At 28.9% G+C, this 14,035-nt stretch overlaps 1 protein-coding gene across 1 annotated transcript in view; it reads right to left on the bottom strand.

Moving 5' to 3' along the window:
* LOC100203218 (isocitrate dehydrogenase [NAD] subunit beta, mitochondrial) overlaps positions 1–14,035 on the bottom strand; it is a 60,454-nt gene that overhangs the window by 39,335 nt on the left and 7,084 nt on the right. The window contains exons 2-3 of the mRNA XM_065792905.1: positions 8,247–8,339; positions 8,049–8,137 (exon numbers count right to left, since the gene is read on the bottom strand). Of these exons, the coding sequence (XP_065648977.1) occupies positions 8,049–8,137; positions 8,247–8,339 (182 nt within the window). The remainder of the gene's footprint in view (positions 1–8,048; positions 8,138–8,246; positions 8,340–14,035) is intronic.

Raw genomic sequence — 14,035 nt, 5'->3', positions numbered from 1 at the left:
ACGAGATTTCATGACCTGAGAATAGTGGGTTTTGGTGTTAGACAAAACCTTTTTACAGTTGTTTCTAGCAGTAATAAACAGACGTCTGTTTTCTGGAGAATTGTTGAGCTGATAAATATGGAAGTAACGGTTTTGATTGGCAATCGCAGCAGCACAGTGTGAGGAAAACCATGGAGGAGAGTGAGGCTTGACCTGGAATCGTCGAGAGGGAATAAAAGATTCCATGCCAGCCTGAATCCACGAAACTTCTTACATAACTATGTAAGAAGCACATTTGTCGACAGGAAGTTGAAAGATTTCTACCCAAGGGCCATCACGAAGAAAATCACGGAAAGAATCCCAGTCAGCTTTACTGTAGTTGTAAGAGGTTCGATAATAGGGGGATTCAGGTGATGAAGAAGAATGAGATATTAGTTTTAAAGAGATCAAACTGTGATCAGAAGCACCTAAGGGTGAATGTGGAGAAACTGAGCACTGACTAGGATCAGAAACAAGACATAAGTCAAGTAGAGAAGGTAAATGATTAGGGTTGTCAGGAAAGCGAGTTGGAAAGTTGACTATTTGAGTTAGGGATTGAGAAAGGCAAAAGTTGTGGGCTTTAATGCCTGCAGAGTCACTGACATTAGAGCCAAGCCATTCAGAGTGGTGAGCATTAAAGTCACCGACAACAACTATATTAGCTGATGGATAAAGAGAGAGGGCTTGGTCAATATGATCAGAAATAACATCAAAAAGAGTGCAGTCTTGAGATGAAGGAGAGCGATATAGAACAAAGAGAAAGGCAATAGAGTGAAGTGGTGCTAAACGAAAGCACATGAAAGAATAGTCTGTGGATTCAAACCTAGTTTCACGACAAACAGGTGAATTCTTACGAATGTAAATGCCCAGGCCAAGCATGTGACTATTGGAGTCTTTACGAATCAGAGGAAGATAACCATCAACACTAAGATCACAAGATGAGACAGCTGAACTCAAATTAGTCTCACAAAGAGCAAGTAGGTCTGGTGAACTTTGCAAGAGATAAGACTTAACAGAAGAAAAGTTACTTCGAAGACCACGAATATTAGTGAATGATAGGTTTAGATAACTTGGTGATGATGATGGTTTTTTGTGTTTTATAGTTTTTGGTACTTTATTCATTTTTAAATTAGTTTGAAGAACTTGACTCAAAGCATAGATAGTACTCAGAACACCGTTTAATAGCCCAAGCAATTGCCTCATTACTACTAATAAACCCTAAGCCGTAACAAAGGGCTCCAAATGTGGCCTCCGCAATGCACACCAAAAGTACAAACAGGGACACCATCCATGCGCAACATGGCACTGTTAATACTTTGATATTTTTCAGCTGTTGATGGAATCAGCCTCTCTGAGAGCTACCACAGAGTTCGGGAAACCTGACTACCAGCCGGCTTCAGAACCATAAAACTGAGTTTTAGAGCTGTACCCTCATAAGGAGATAATAGAATGAGTTGCCTAGTCGTAAAAACAGTGACACAAGCAAACCCATGCATTGAGTCAAGAAGATCCAGCATTCAACATCCTAAACTGGAAAAAATGTATTAAAAATACATCTGCACCAGCCTAATAGATGAAGAAGGGGTGCAAGGCTGGTCAACAGATAGAATCTGTTTACTCCTTAAGTCTTTGCCTAGGAGGCCTTCTACAAGACAGTAGCTGGGTGCATTTAACATCTGCCCAAGATGAGTATTTTTATCGAGACACCATCTCTAGCCTTTACTCAACCAAGAGCCCCAAGGCAGGGGGTGTTTTATATCGGAGTTGGCATCTCCTAGCCTTTGCCTAAAAAGGCGTATCCTACAAGGCAGCAGGACATGAAGATGCAATGAAAATGCTTGATCTTGCATGACAAAAAGTGAAAACCCCCACCAGCATTAACTGTTTTGCAAAATCAGGAATTTTGGAAGATCAGCAGAAGCCCATTTGGATGAAGAGGATGACCCATTTAAAGAGCTTCAAAATCAGATAGAAAAAGTTGATAATTTTTACCCTCCAAGTACAACAGCTGAAGAGGTTATTGCTGCAGAAGAAAACTTAATGAGCATAGTACCTGTACCAACAGATTAACAGTTGATAGACGAAGTAAAAAATGCAGCAAATGAATATGATGCTGATGATGAGAAAAATAATGATGAGGACAATGCGATCACTCCCGTTTGCCCGAAAGGTACTGATATTCAGGAAGCACTGTAAGTTGTGCATTACTAAATCCCCTTCAGTCTTAGTGGTGAAGATTTTCAATCAATGCAGTCTTAATTATATTTGCTAAATGCAGTCTTAATTACATTTGATATAGATGTTTCTTCAAAACAAAGACAGAGTGAAATTAGAACATTTATTAATTTATAATGTATTTTTTTTGATTTGTATGTTTTTCGTTTTTTTTTTAATACATATAATAAAATTCATAAAAGTTTTATAAATATTTTATATAACTTCTTCTGTTTCATTAGCACAGAATTAATAAGAAATGTTTTTTTTCTGATTCTGAAAAGTTTTAATTAACAGACTTGTGTCCTTTTCAAAATGATGGTTTCAATTGCTAAAATAAATAGTTTAAAACAACTCTACTGGGCAGAGTTTTTTATTAAATTAAAAATGGAGATTAAATCAATATCATATAATTTTCTAAATTGGATTTTAAAAAACATTCAATTCAAAATAATAGATTAAATTAATAGATCGAAGGAAAAAAAAACAACTAAAAAAAGAAACACAAAGATGGCAAAAAAATTGCTTATAGTTAAAACTATGGAAGCTATGGAAAATAATGATAAAAAAAGAACTCCATCATAAAGCACATAATTTTTATATACATGTGTCATATAATAATGCATTATAAATAGCATGCACCAATAACCAATAACTATAAATATGCATCAATAACATTATAAATATTATGCATAAATAAACAATAAAAAAAAAGATACTTTAGGTGCTTTGAAAAGATTTAAAATATGAATGTTATAAAATTTTAGCATATGTATTATTAAACTACATCGTCATTTCAGACTACATTTTTGTTATTCAATTGTTGATCATAGACTACCTGTTATTTTACATGCTCATACATGATCATAGACTATATTATTTTGATTGTTGTCTTTTAAGTAACTTGTTTCTATCTAATCTTTTAAATTGGAAATAATTTGCAAATATTAATGGAAGCCATTAATATTTGCAAATTATTTCCAATTTAAAAGTAATAAGTGTAAATGGCTTCCAGTAGTAAGTAATAAGTTCTAGTATATATTAATGGCTTCCAGTAATATATTTCTACGATGTTTCTCAGACTTATGTTCTTGGTACTGTTTGGTTTCTGTTCTTTTGTACTTTGTTACCAAGGTCTAAAGAACTCTCTTTTCTCAACCCTGAAATCTCTACTCTATTCACTACTTGTAATTTCATTGATGAAAAAAATATCTTGCATATTAACAAATATACAGATACAATTTTTAATGTTAAAATATTTTGATTTAAAAGGTATAAGTCACTAGTTAAATGTTAAAATTATTTGCCTTAAAAAAAAAAAAAATCTATAAATTAGAATTAAAATAAACAAACTATCAGTTAGTAAGTGACCAGGGCCCCAGTCACTTACTAACTGTTAGTCACTTACTTAATGAGACTTTTTGCAAACCTGGCCCCACGGACCTGGCAAAATTATAAGATTTAGCAGGGGTTGATAGCCGGGGCTAGAAAAAAATTTGTAATACCTAATATATTATAATTTTATGCTTACATTTACTATTTAAATACTGGCATGCATTTATATATTTTTAAACTCTAATTTACTTCTAACAAGATTGCAAGCAACCACTATTAAGTTATGAGTTACTTTAAAATAGAGAACAAGTTAAAATACTAGGAAACATATAACTGAAGACTTGAAAAGTTGTAAGTTGTATAAAAAAGATAAACATGATGATGTAAGAGTTATAAGGTTTTTTTGATGTTCAAGGAAAAAAACTGAATTAATAAAAGTTTTTATAGCATGAAGGGACAGATACAGTAAAAAGATGCAACTTATTAAATAAAAAGCCAAGCAAGAATGAGTTTTGGTTCATCATTATAGAGATAATAGCTTGTTTGAGCATTGCCCATTATTGTATTTGTAGAAAAAAAAAGAAATATGACCTTACAACAATGGGAGAGTGGCTCAAGCTTGGCAGATAAAGCAGGTCTAATTACACTTACAATGTGCTTTTAGACTTTGTCTGAGAGTAAGAGGGTTATTATTTGTCAATATAGGAATGCCAACAATATTGCAATATTTTTTTGCAGTAAATAAATGAGTTTTGTTGTCTAACAAAATTGTGGATTTTAAAGCCTTCAAGCCTTCAGCTGTTACAGAAGAGATCAGATTAAAAATCTGCTGCTTGTTCTAAGCAATCAAAAAGTGAAGATTTTTTGTCAAGACAAGAGTATAAAATTGAGTTGTTGGCAAAAAGTATCACTTTAGATTTTATTAAGATTGTTATTGTAGATAAGAAATCATACAGGAGCAAATATAGAACCTTGCGGTACCCTTAAAGCTATTTAAAATAAAGAAGAGGGTAGGCCTTCAAGAATAACTTTACTACTGCAATTAGAAAGAAATAATTTAATAATCTCAAAACTTTTATATAAAGAAACTAATATCAGAGTGAAGACTAATACCATACTAGTACCGCGCTCAACTTGTTTCTCTGTGCAATGGCCTTGTTGGTCTTATTCGCGTTTCAGAGTTATAGAGTCGAGAGAGGGCTATAACCACAATTAAGTAGCTTCCTCATCAGTAGTGGCTTCCTTGGCCTTGGGAAGAAAGGGGGTGAATCAACATAAAAAAAAAATTTGTAGGATAGTTAGAAAGGTCAAAGTGTTTTCTAGAGTTTTGAAAAATTGGAACCACTTATTTAGTACTTTTTAAAAGTTTAAAAAAAATTGAAGAGTTCCGGAGAATGCTTTTTTATGACTATGATAGAAATCTTGTCTGGAGCACAAACTGTAGAAATGTTTAATTGAGAATTAACTTTGGCATTGGAAGCCTGAGTGATTTGGATGTTTAACAATGGGCTAATCTGTTTAACTGTCAGGATAAGTATGGCCATTATATTCAAGAGTCAAATTAGAGTAAGATTTCTTTGCAAATAACTCTGCTATATTCTGGGGAAACGTAAAAAGATCAGACCCATGAGTTAGAGATTAAACATATATGTTTACTATTTATTTAGATGCTGGCATACAATACCCTTTCATTTTTATATAAATTTTAGTATTTAAATAGTGCAGTATTTAAACAAAATGAAAAGGAAGGATTAAAAGACTTAAAGGTTTAAACAAATTTCCAGAAAAAATAAAAACAAAATTTGACTATTGAACAAAATTTAGTAAGTAATTGACTATTGAACAAAATTTAGTAAATAAAATTAAAACTTACATAAAATTAAAAGTAAATCAAGTTAAACCCAAGCATTCAACTTAAATAGTTTTAATTATTTCAAAAAATAAAAAATAAAAAAATTCAAAAATCATTTAATTCAAAATCAAATTTATTTTACTATAGTATATTAATTTATTTCATTTATAATTAATTATAATTATTATACAAATATAATTTAAAATAACTTGTTTCTGTTTCACATTTCATTTTCTGGTGCAAATTTTCAGAACATTATGAAATAAAGAAAAATATAAGGAACATCATGCAAAATACATGGAGAAAGTCTTGAAGAGTGTTCTTTTAACAAAACATTTTATTAGAATAAAATGTTGTTTTTTCATTCAAATGATAAGGACCACCCAAATATGCATCCAAAAAAAGATGTGTTATAGATGCTTTTCAATATTGAGAAATATTGAAAAAGGTTTAAACACTGAACACTAAAAATTGACCTTGGCCAGACAATTGCAATCTAAATGAATATGTTTGATTTAAAGCCAATAAAAAAAAATACAAAATAAATAAGCCAAATAATTATACCAATAAAGAAAGGAAAAAAAAAGAAAAAGATTAGCGGAAGACCATTAAATATCAGTGAAAAAATTAGACTCAACACATAGTATATAACATACAATCTAAACTTTTATCTCAATCAATATTAAACTACAGGTTACTAACTTCTTAAACTCTCATGTGTCTCGTGTGCATTTGCAATGATATTATGCTTAAAACAATTATTTTATAAAATTGTCTACTATCACTTATCATCAGTAAACTAATATCGAAAACAAAACGACCTAAATTCTCTCTTTCAGTTCCAAGTATTGAGTTAATTTCTTCAACCAATGTCATTGAAATGATAGAAAATATTCAAGAAATAGAGCAGCCGTGGCGCAGTGGTTAGAGTCCTGGCTCAAAACCCAGAGGTCGGAGGTTCGATGCCAGCTCTAGCTCAACAAGCGACATTGGTACAGAAGGAGGCGTGAACTTTTTGTTAAATGCTCTCCTACGGTGCTCTGTGATAAGACCATAAGGACTTCTGGGAGCACCTAAAATAACTACAAAAAACTAACAAAAAAGTATGCAAGCAAGGTAGATTTAAAATGATTTAAAGTTACTTTCTGTGGTAGATTGTTTAAAGTTAAAACTCTAAAAATTTTAAATAAGTAAACAACAATATGATTTTACACATATATAAATTACACAACATTTTAACCCTTATGTTTTACATCAACACCAAGAGCCTACAAAGAAAGTTCAGATGTATGTTTATGCACAATTCACTAAAGACAATTACAGCTAAAAAATTCACTAAAGACAATTACAGCTAAAAAATTCACTAAAGACAATTACAGCTAAAAAATTCACTAAAGACAATTACAGCTAAAAAATTCACTAAAGACAATTACAGCTAAAAAATTCACTAAAGACAATTACAGCTAAAAAATTCACTAAAGACAATTACAGCTAAAAAATTCACTAAAGACAATTACAGCTAAAAAATTCACTAAAGACAATTACAGCTAAAAAATTCACTAAAGACAATTACAGCTAAAAAATTCACTAAAGACAATTACAGCTAAAAAATTCACTAAAGACAATTACAGCTAAAAAATTCACTAAAGACAATTACAGCTAAAAAATTCACTAAAGACAATTACAGCTAAAAAATTCACTAAAGACAATTACAGCTAAAAAATTCACTAAAGACAATTACAGCTAAAAAATTCACTAAAGACAATTACAGCTAAAAAATTCACTAAAGACAATTACAGCTAAAAAATTCACTAAAGACAATTACAGCTAAAAAATTCACTAAAGACAATTACAGCTAAAAAATTCACTAAAGACAATTACAGCTAAAAAATTCACTAAAGACAATTACAGCTAAAAAATAACATGAGCAAAATATGTAGAGGAAGCATAAATTCGAAAATCAAAAATGAAAAAAAATATCTTTATTATCTTGAATATCTCCTCTGTGATTGCTCGCACTTGATTGGTCTTCTCTGATGGTCTCCAGTGAACATCTTCTCTGTGATTGCATGGGGCTCGCAAGTGGTTGGCCTTTTCTGATGGTTTCTAGTGATTACGTAGAGCTGTTGAACTTTAACTTACAATTTAGTTATTTTAAAACAAACATACTGGCTAAATTTCCAACTTTTTGTCTGAGATTATCTTATAACACATCTCCTGGAAACCTTTTTTGAATTTAACGGTAAAAATACAACTTCCAGTTTTCTCAATTTCTTGTTTAAATTATAACTTTATTTTATAGTATTTTACGAGGAGTATTGAATTTTTATCAAAACAAAGTGCACATTAGGTTGGTTCAAAAAACAAATTTTTTGAAAAATATCTATATGATAAAATAACACTGAATTTGAAAGTTTTTTGAATAAAAAAACCTGTTTTGTACAGAATTAAAGATTTTTGAATATAGTTTTTTTCGTTTTTTTTAAAAAAAAAAACCTATTACATATATTACAATCTATGTTACTATAATAAAAGAGAACAGCTAAACAAAAATAATTACAAACTTAAAGGTGGTATAAAATAGAAACATAATTACAGACAAACATAAATATAGATTTACTGTTAATACCTAAACACATGTTTTACTGCTGCTGTTATTTCAGGACCAACACCATCACCTGGTATAAGAGTGACAGTCTTTCTTTCAGCTCCTTCAATCTCAAAAACAAATTTATATTCATTGAATATATTTATAATCAAAGACCTAACAAGATTGTTACAATGCTTTTTCAATAATAAAAACTGCATAAATTCTTTTCAAACTCACTGGATCATCAAATGAAGATATACTTCCAGCTGATGATGCATTTGAAGATATACTTCCAGCTGATGACGCATTTGATATCTGAGCAGTGACTAGCTATAAATAACACACTTAAAAATTAAAATTTTTATAAGGTGTATAATAAATTTTTATTCATTTCAAAAACTTATTTTAACTTTATTATGTGAGCAAATTTTTTTATTATAATAAACTTATTTTATATGATTATTTAATAACTATACTGGTGACTACTGGAGCCGTCCAGTAAGATAGTCATGGAAGTGGTGATTCTAAAAATAGATTGTAGACTATAGGGGTTTTAAAAATACAAAAGGATAGATATCCAGAAGTAGTGCAACTTGTTCCAAAATTATTGCTATTACAAAAAAAAAAAGGGGGCAAATATTGATCTCTATGAACAACTTATTTATAGTAGTAACTAGAGTTGGTAACGTGCTTATATGCTGGAATGATAATTTCTAGCATGAACAAAACCAAAAAAGGTGATAATTTAAAAATAAAACCCTGCACCAATGAGAACCTTGAATCACTGGCATGCATACAGAGCATGCGATATAAGCAGCGTACTAAGTCACTATACTAATGTGACATTAAGAGTACTGAGAAAAAAAAAATACTTAATAGCAGGAATGCGGAGTCCCAAAAAGTATTTGAAAGCCACAAAAAATTACTTCTTCCAGGTTTTTAGCATCTAGGAGTTCTAAAAATATAAAAAAGCTTATAGACTATTATTGGTAAAAAAATTTAAGACTTTTAGGTTTGAAGGACAATTTTTGAACCTGCATTCCTGCTTAATAGTATTATTAGTCATAAAACAAAAACTACAACAGGTAGTTTAAAATAATAATACCAAATACCACCAAGACACTAATGCAATAAGCAATTTGACTAAATACAGCGTTTATAACATAAGACTAATATCAATATTGCAAAGTAAATCTGGAGAAGCAGAGGTAAAAAAATGTTGGTGTCGTTATAGCCAAATGAGAATTAAGGAGTAGATATATGATACTTGCACAAACGTCACTTGTCAGGGGCAACAAATCTCACTGCCCCCATGATTTATGTATTATAACTATTTGCTATTAATAGTAACTTGAAAGTAGCAACTTAAAAATACAAAATTAGATTTTATTAAAATTGATACCCCAGATAATTAAAGTAACAATGTTATTTCTATGTATAAAAGCAATATTAGATCAAATATTGAAACTTGTGAGTCTTGTTAGTCAAATTTGTAAGCTGCATCACTAATACAAGATGAATTAATTATCTTGAAATTAAGCAATATAACACAAAGCAATATAATACATGCTTGACTAACTATAATTTAAAAAAAAAATGATTTGGAGTTGAATTTGTAAAAAGTGTTTTTAGGCTTTGCTCTAGTCTTCAATAAAGATTTGTTAAAAAACTAAACAGACATGCAATTCATAATAAACTATTCGAATGGTTTAAATATTTGAAATGCAGTTAATGTGAAGAAATGCAAAATGATCCATATTGAATAAAAAAAACAACAATTATGCATACTGTACAAATAATTTCAGTTGTTGAGGCTTAAGAATCAGGTACAATTTTAGTATTGTATATATTTTAGCTAGTATGCAATTCACTCCAAAAAATATATACCTTTAATTTATATAAAGCAAATAATACAAATTTATACAAAGCTTGTAATTATAATTTTATATAGTAGTTGATAACTTTGATAGCTGATGTCTATTTTTCGAATTTTCAAATTATAATTATTTAATTATTTTTTTTCCTTTAATTTTTTTCAGAAATAAAAAATAAAATAATAATATGAATGCTAAAGAAATTTAATTAGACAAATAAAGAAATTTGTTACGAATTCGTGAAGCTTAAAGATATCAAGAAAGTTTTTTAAGTTTCAAAAATGTAGAAAAAACTTAATAATTAGTTACTCTGCATTGAAATCCGGATCTATCTAGATAAAAATACAACAGTTTGCCTGCACCTCAAATATATTTACTAAAAGCATTAATCCACAATCCACATAACTTACTGTTATCCATTTCATTTACACAATGGAAAAATAAGAAAAAATATAATTAAAGGTAATAACTAACCAAAAAATTTTTTGTATATATTGTAAATTGTATTTTATTTTGTATATATTGTAAATTGTATTTTATTTTGTATATATTGTAAATTTGTATATATTGTAAATTCATATAAAAATATTTTGAAAAATATTTACTGAAATACATGAACTTGATACTGTTCCATCAACCAAAATTCATATTCTCACTTGACTCGCCAGTCATTCAGCAAAGCCTCATTCTATTACTGTATCTGTCCCTACATGCTCTAAAAATTTTTGCCTAGTTTTTTTATCGGCACTTTAACCCTTTGGAACTCTTTCCCATCTTCATATTTTCTTGACTCATAAACCTACAACTTTTCAAGTCTTCTGTCAACCAATTCCTTGCTTTTTAACTCTTTGTTTTTCCCTAGTAACTTCCAACTTAATAGTGACTGCTTGCAGCCTTGTTGGAAACAAATCAGAATAATAAAAAAAAAAATATGTAGAAATTTTTTGAAAAATATTTACTGAAATTGATACATAAAGCTTTAATAAATTTCTAGGAAGTTGTAAGAAAATAATATGTTGCTGGTAATTTGAAATGCATTGGTATTAACACTGGAGTATAACTTTTTTTAACATAAGTCTTTAATGAATACAAGTAAGAGCATAAGTCTTTAATGAATATAAGTAAGAACATAAGTTCTTAATGAATAAAAATAAGAACATACATTCTTAATGAATATAAGTAAAAAATTTTAAAATGCATGCTAAGACTAGTCACTCAAGAGTTGCTCTAGGTAAAAATAAATTATTACAAATTCAATAAACAAAAAAATTAGGAATTGCAAGGACTTTAAATATACAGTTATAGCCAAAATAATACAACCATCTAACTTTTTTAGTAAAAAATTGTTGCTGTTTTTTTTACTGTATACAGTGTACAAATTTATTATTAGAAAATGTTTTAACTCAAATTACAACATACCTAAACATAAACGCATAAAGAAAGTATAAAGCATGTTTTAGCTCTTTATAAGAGCTCCTTGATTTTTCAGAACAACCTCTATTCTTAACAGCATTGGGGCAACAAGAGACTCACATTATTATGGGATTGATTTAGGACACTGTGCTTTTATTATAGCTTTTATCAAATTTGCTAGCAAGGTTGAGTTTTGTTTAGAAATTTCTGCTTTCAATTTTACCCAACCATTTTTGATGGGATCCAAATCAAATGAATTGCATAATGTTAATCACATTATTTATAAGTAAATTCTAAATTTTCTATTTTAATGTTAATCACATTTTATATAAGTAATTCATGAAATTGATAGTCTCACTTTGTGTTAAATTGTGTAAACCTTTTGTTGGCAGTGTAAACCTGACTGCTGGCAGTGATTGCACACTAAATCATAATTGCTAAACATTGCTTAACAAAAGATGCCATGTATTAGGGATAATATTAGCATGAGTTTGGTGGCAGGCAAACATTGACTTGGTGAGTTGCAAACTGCTTAACTTTGTCTGAGAACATGAAATATTGCCATTTTGAACTGTGCTGGAACTTAAATTCACACTAGGAGTTGAGTAAGAACTTGTAAGCTTGAAATCTGAATGATCTTCACAGCAAAACGCTTCCTATCAGAAATCTTTAATAAAATCAATTTGTGAAAATAAAATAACTTATGCTTAATCATTATATTATTGTTTAATGTTACTGAAGTGCATTAATATTAGTTCATCTTTTAGCGTGCTGGAGAGTAACTATCTTAAGCCCAACCCAAAATATTATTAAAATATTAATTTCTCAAAATATTAATAAAAATGATTTACCCAATAAAATACCATTGACCATAATGACCTGGTTTAATAACATTTTAAAATGAGTTATTCGGTTAATTTCAGTATTAATTGTTCTATTTAAATCTGAAAAAAAAACAAAAAACAGACTCCTGCATTTTTTTTCTCAGGAACTTGGAGCAAAGAGGTGTAGTACAGACACTAAATATACAATAATCCATAATCTTAAAACGAAAAAAGATATATATTAAAATTTTTCAAAACATTATTTTTGATTTTTTTTTAAACAAAAAAAAAACAAAAATTACTCTGAAAAAATGCTTAAAAATACATCCTTTTGTAATTTTGAATTCACTTTTCATTTAAATCATTATGTTCTATTCTGTTTGCTGTTCATTTAAATTATCTAATAAGACATCCTTCTCAAACTAATCTCATTTAAATCATCCAATAAGACGCATGTATATGTTTATATTTTTATCAGGAAATTTTTGAAAAAAGGCATTTTTTCATGTATTCTTTCTATATTGCCAGAGTAGAAACTTTTTTTTAATCTTCTTGTACTACCATTGGTATAAAACACTTTAAAAAATTCAGTTAAAATTATATTTTTATAGTTTTTATGATAATTTTAAAGTTGACTAATTATGATGCATTTGGCAATTTTTAACAAAAAAAAATTTATTATTATTGGAATCATTTTATTTATTTCAATAGAAACAAATTCTCTGTTTTACTTCCTTATCAGTCACTTATTCTTTATTGTTTCTTCTTCTTCAACTCACTTATTTATTTGGTTTGGTATTTCCTAGTCAAAATATTTGCAAACACTTGTTAGACCATTTTGTGCTCCAACTTAATTTTTTTCTTGAAACTCTTCAAGTTAAAGCATTTAGCTTGTGAATTTGAGCTTCTTTGCCATTGCTTTTAATTATTGTTAAAATGCAATTACATGCTTCCAAACATTTATAAAGAATATCAATATCAACATGTCTTGGTTAGCAGTATTTATAAAAAATTTTAAATTTTTTGAATTTATATATATAATTTTTATACAAAATATAAAGATTGAGAAAATTAGAGAAAAAAAAAAGGTTGCACGTTATTATCTAAAAATCATAATGAACATATGCAGCTTTTAAATTATTCATAAAATTATAAATAAGACTAAAAACAATCAACATCAGTATTGTGGAAATCATAAAAAAATTAGATTTTCTTTTTGACTGTTTAAATTCATTTATATCTACAAAGAAATGGATTGTGTTACAATCACTGGTGCTGAAAGAACACTCTCAGAAATATGACTAAACAGAGAAATATTATTTGAAAGTACAAGATCTACAATATTGTTTGCACAAGTGGGTTCATGAACAAATTGGTGCAAACTGAGACTATTGACTAAATTTTACTTAAAAAAAAGTTACTTAAAAATATACATTTTTAAGGTATTAGAAGCAAAAGCTATTTTGACTGTTTATGTAATAGTTCACAATATTTTTATCACTTTACTTGTATATCTACCATTTCAGCTTTTTTTATCACTTTACTTGTATATCTACCATTTCAGCTTTTTCAAACACATAGTTTCTACCAGAACAAGAGCAAGCTTGTGGAACAGATATTTTTTCAATATGTTTATGTTGAAAATAAGACAGTAGTTTAAGTATTTTAACTGGCCTTAAGTTTGAAATAACACAGTAGTTTTAGTATTTTAACTGGCATTAAATATTTTAACTGGCCAACAAACCTAAACCTTGACAATATTTTATCTGGCCTATTTGAAGGCAGTTAAAACTTGTTGATAAACCTTTTGGGTGGAGAAACTTAACTTCAGCATCAATTTTTTCTAGGTTGATTTCAGTTATGATGTCCATCCGCAACTTATCATAGACTACTGCTACATAAACCTCCAATAGTG

The sequence above is a fragment of the Hydra vulgaris genome, chromosome 03 (genome assembly GCF_038396675.1).
Source record: "Hydra vulgaris chromosome 03, alternate assembly HydraT2T_AEP".
Taxonomy (NCBI): Eukaryota; Metazoa; Cnidaria; class Hydrozoa; order Anthoathecata; family Hydridae; genus Hydra; species Hydra vulgaris.
This window is presented reverse-complemented; position numbering and strand designations above follow the sequence as displayed.